Genomic DNA, 5,381 nt, shown 5'->3' on the forward strand with positions numbered 1-5,381 from the left:
AAAAAATTGATTCATTCCTTTGTATTGAAAAATATTTCATGTATCAATCAGCGAGTTAATATTGTCTTAATAAAATTTTAGAGATGTGTTTTGATTTACCCTGAACAGTGCAGGTAATGTATTTTTAATGTTACGACACAGGCTGTGGCGGCCATGCCATAACAATGGCGATCGAGCCTTGTCACTGAGAGCTAGCCAAGACGAAATATTTTGAGCTCACCTTTTCTCTGCTGATGATAGAATATACATTTGCAGAGACTAATATGTAGCTTTTGTTGAAAAAAAACAACTAATATCTTGTAATACTATAATAAAATTGGTAAATTGACTGACTTTTAATGTTACAACACAGGCTGTGGCGGCCATGCCATAACAATGGCGATCGAGCCTTGTCACTGAGAGCTAGCCAAGACGAAATATTTTGAGCTCACCTTTTCTCTGCTGACGATAGAATATACATTTGCAGAGACTAATATGTAGCTTTTGTTGAAAAAAAAAAAATTAATATCTTGTAATACTATAATAAAATTGGTAAATTGACTTACTTTTAATGAAGCTGAAGATTACGAAGCTGTGATGATTACGTCATCCTCTGCAGCGCTTGTTTTATATGTACAATTATTTTCAGGCACTCACTTCACACAACAGCTAGCCTTACTACTAATTCACATGAGTTCTAATTCTACTTCACTATTGACAATTATTTCTACTGTATATTTACACTGTACAGTATCTTTTTGTCTAGGCTTAATTAATCATTAACACTTACAATACTGTACTCTATCAATACTTTTTACACTAATTTATATGCCTTTCAATCATATTTTATATCGTTAGTGGATGACTTGTCACGACTTGGTGGGAATTCAGCATCGGCGGGTGCAACATGGCTTGTAGAGCATTCGTTGCTGGCGGATGTTCCACGACTTGTCGATGGGAATTCAGCATCGGCGGGTGCAGCATGGCTTGTAGAGCATTCATTGCTGGCGGATGCTCCACGACTTGTCGATGGTAATTCAGCATCGACGGGTGCAGCATCGCTTGTCGACGAAGATTTTTCACGAACCGTTGAAATCATGAATTTATCTATTTTTGTCTGAATCTGATTTTCTCTGGCTAACGTTTTGAGACATTGCTTTAAGGCTGTAAGGTGTACATAAAAATTTCCAATAACCTCATGTTTACTTTTTATTGAATATTCAATGAGTTCCTCAACTTGTTCCAATCTTTTCTGATATCCGACACCTCTAGGCAGAGCCTCACCAACATCGTCCGAGTCATCATCAGAGTCATCAGAGTCATCAGAGTCATTTCCGAGAACACTTTGCGCAATCTGTTCTTCAGTTAACAATTCATAACCAGGATCGTAATCATTTTCTAACCATTCATTGATATCATTCACTTGTACACCCTGACCAGCTTGGAGCAACATTGTTCGGATCGTTTCTTCAAACCCTTCAAAATCATTGGCTTCATTTTCAAAACCTTCGAATTCACTATCAGATACTGCTGCTTCACATCTAGGCCTCTCTGTTAACAGTTTCTTCCATGAATTTGTTAGTGTGGTTTCTTTCACTTTATTCCAAAGCCTAGCCCAGTGGAATATTGCTTCCCTGATTGTGTACTTTTTTAGATTTTCTAGTGTTCTTTGAGCCCTTGTATCCTTTCCTGTCAATTCATCTTCCTCGCTAGGTAAAACAACTAAAACATCTTCAAGCATTGCTGTTTGGTACATACGTTTAGCAGCAAGGATAACACCTTGGTCCATGGGCTGGATCAAGGATGTTGTGTTTGGTGGAAGTGCCATGCATTTTATTCTGCCATCCCTTGAAATTAACTTGCTAATGGGATGAGCAGGAGCATTATCTAGCAGCAACAATGCCTTAACCTCACTGGCCTTTATTCCACATTTGTTGATCTGGAATTCTCTGACTTCTTTGCAAAAGTGGTTTTCAAACCAGTCCGTAAATATTATTTGATTAAACCATGATTTCTTAGAATTGTAATATATTACAGGTAATGCCTGCATTATATTTTTTAAGGCTCGAGGATTTTTAGACTTGCCTACCACGGCACATTTTGTCCTGTGAGAGGCATCAGCATTAGCACAAAGCAAGACTGAGAGCCGTTCCTTGCTTATCTTTCGTCCAGGAATATTTTCCTGCATCCTACTGGTTAAGGATGTACTTGGTACAGCTCGCCACATAAACCCAGTCTCATCAGCATTATATACTTGATATTTCCTTAAATTATTACTGACAATGTACTCGTTTAATTTAGCCTTGAATGAATCAACATTAGTGGGATCAGCACTTGACGCCTCACCAGAAATTTTTTTGGTGTTTGAAATGTTATGCCGAGCCTTAAATCTTCCAACCCACCCATCACTTGCACTGAAATCTTTTATACCTAATTGAATGGCAAGTTTACTTGCTGCAACTTTAAGCTCTTCAAATCTTATTGCCATGCCAATTGTGCGGTGCTGAATAAACCACTTATACACTGCAGCATCCAATTGTGGATACTGACCAGACTTTACTGTTTTTCTCGAACATGCAGCACCAGAAGTAGCACACTCTGTTGTGCTCACATATTTTAATAGAGTATCCTTCTGTTTCTTGATGTCACTTACTGTACTTTTCCCGATGTTAAACTCTGCTGCTGCTCGTGCATGAGAATATCCTTTATCAAGTTTCTTAATTAACTCCAGCTTCTGTGCAACCGTCAGGCGCTTCCTTTGGGTAACTTTTGGCATTTTGTAAATTAAAAAGATCACAATTACAGTACAGTAATATCCTTCACAATTGAAGCTAGCCGCGCGAGTTCACGGTAAACAATGGGAACACATGGCCCGTCGGAGTACATACTAGGTCCGTGGGAAAAAAAATACCTAGTGCCTATACATACTATAAAAGGTATTTAATAAGAAAACAAAGACTTTTGCTTAATAAAAACTGTTTCAAAATATTTTATTAATAATAATTTACAATTTTCTTCATTAAAGTGAATCATTTTAAAAGAAAATTAAGATGTAATATATGACTCTGGACGATCCAGGTCGGTGGCGGCCTGGTCGCCATGTGAGGGGACGCTGATGCCACAACAAACCCAATACCGACTGTCGGTAATATCGACCGCAGACCGGTATAGCAGGCTCTAGCTACTGGGCTCCCAAACCGGTCGTTAATACCAGCAGATCGGTATAAAAGAGGCCGTTAAATTGAGTGGATACTGTAGATTTAAGTACAGAGCACCACTTGGTTTCCGAACTTTAGTTATCCGAAACTTCCAGTTTCCCGATTGGGGTTGGGGAGTCATGCTACCCGAACAAAGTTCGGGTAGGAAGGGTCCACCAAGCTTCACGCCGGCTTGTGGTGGTGGGTGGGAGATGGTCCAGGGTGCCCACTGTGACTTCACAGATTCACGGCCTATTATTCCTATTACAGTATTTTGAATTGCCATAAGGCTGGAATGTTCATTCTGTGCTTTTGTTTTACATATCTGCATAATCAAGAAACATCTGTGCACCATGTTGGCTCCAAATGGACGCATTGCGTCATTGATGGCTGACTGGTGGGTGGATGGACGATGGAGCTTAGGTGGGAGGCAGTATGAGAGGGGGGGGGGGGAGAATCAGTGAGAGAGGGGGATAATTAGTCAGAAAGGGAGGGAGAGAGAGATGCTAGGAGGGAGGGGGAGGTAGAGAGAGATGTTAGGAGGTAGGGAGAGATGCTAGGAGGGAGGGGGAGGTAGGGAGAGATGTTAGGAGGTAGGGAGAGATGCTAAGAGGGAGGGGGAGGTAGGGAGAGATGTTAGGAGGTAGGGAGAGATGTTAAGAGGGAGGGGGAGGTAGGGAGAGATGTTAGGAGGTAGGGAGAGATGCTAAGAAAGAGGGGGAGGAAGGGAGAGATGTTAGGAGGTAGGGAGAGATGCTAAGAGGGAGGAGGAGGTAGGGAGAGATGTTAGGAGGTAGGGAGAGATGCTAAGAGGGAGGGGGAGGTAGGGAGAGATGTTAGGAGGTAGGGAGAGATGCTAAGAGGGAGGGGGAGGTAGGGAGAGATGTTAGGAGGTAGGGAGAGATGCTAAGAGGGAGGGGGAGGTAGGGAGAGATGCTAGGAGGTAGGCAGGAAGGGACGGAAGTAGTGAGAATTAGGGAGGGAAAGGCAAGCTGGCAGGCACAGGCTGGCAGGCACAGGCAGACAGGCACAGGCAGACAGGCAGGCAGGCAGGCTGGGAAGGAGGCAGGCAGGCAGGCTCGGGTAAGGAGGCAGGCAGGCTGGCTGGGAAGGAGGCAGGCAGATAGGCTCGGGTAAGGAAGCGGTCAGCCAAGCGTCGTGCCGGCCCGTGGTGGGTTGGTGGGGGGGTGGGTGATGGTTTAGTGTGCTCACTGACCGTGTCGGGCGCCGCCTGCTACCCTTTGACGTCACAGACTCACTGCCTATTGTTCCCATTGTTTGAATTTGTCACGAGACTGGAGTGTTCATTCCGTGACTTTGTTTTACATATCAGCACAATCAAGGAACATCCGTGCACCATGTCGGCTCCAAATGCACGCATTGTGTCAGTGAAAGCATCTACAAGCGGGTTACGTAAAAGAAAGAGGTCAGTGATGACATTTGAAAAGAAAGTTGAAATAATTAAGAAGGTGGAAAGCGGTGTCCCGAGAAGTGTCGTGTGCGCCGAGTATGGCATTAGTAAAAGTACTGTTTTTGATCTTCTTAAAGCTAAACCTATCATTTTTGACTATTTCTCTAGAAGTGAAAGTGATAAAGCAATACGAAATAGAAAGGTAGTAAGTAAAGCAAAAGTGGAGAGTGTTGATAACGCAGTGTGGGAGTGGTACAAACAGAGACGTGAAGTGACGAAGAAGCCAGTGGCAGGCTGGCTCCCCGTGGAAAAGGCGCGTGAATTTCACCAAGCAATGAAAATTACTCAAAAGTGTGTATACAGTGATGGTTGGCTCAGAAGTTTTAAAACCCGTCATGGCATTAGGTTTATTAAAGTGCATGGTGAAAGACAATCTGCTGATATTGTTGGTGCTGATGAGTATGTGAGTAAATTTGCGGAGATGGTGCAGGAACAAAATTTATCTCCAGAGCAAATTTATAATGCTGATGAGACAGGTTTGTACTGGCGTATGCTTCCCACAGAAACGATGGCTCATAGTGGTGAGGACGATCCTTCAGGTGGTTATAAACAGAACAAACAGAGAATTTCTTTGTTGTGCTGTGCAAATGCAGCTGGCACGCACAAATTAAAGTTACTTGTGATTGGAATTAGTAAAAACCCCAGGGCTTTAAAGTCAGCCAGGTGCCTCCCTGTGATTTATAAGGACCAGCCAAGTGCGTGGATGTCTCGAGTAATATTTGTCGAGTGGTTTA

At 42.9% G+C, this 5,381-nt stretch overlaps 1 protein-coding gene across 1 annotated transcript; it reads right to left on the bottom strand.

Annotated features, from left to right (window-relative positions):
• Nucleotides 1-814: 814 nt before the first annotated feature.
• LOC138352099 (tigger transposable element-derived protein 7-like) lies at nucleotides 815-1,807 on the bottom strand. The gene has a single exon (XM_069304346.1). The coding sequence runs from the start codon at nucleotides 1,805-1,807 to the stop codon at nucleotides 815-817; it is 993 nt and encodes a 330-aa protein (XP_069160447.1).
• Between the last annotated feature and the right edge of the window lie 3,574 nt (nucleotides 1,808-5,381).

The sequence above is a fragment of the Procambarus clarkii genome, chromosome 5, assembly GCF_040958095.1.
Source record: "Procambarus clarkii isolate CNS0578487 chromosome 5, FALCON_Pclarkii_2.0, whole genome shotgun sequence".
Lineage (NCBI taxonomy): Eukaryota > Metazoa > Arthropoda > Malacostraca > Decapoda > Cambaridae > Procambarus > Procambarus clarkii.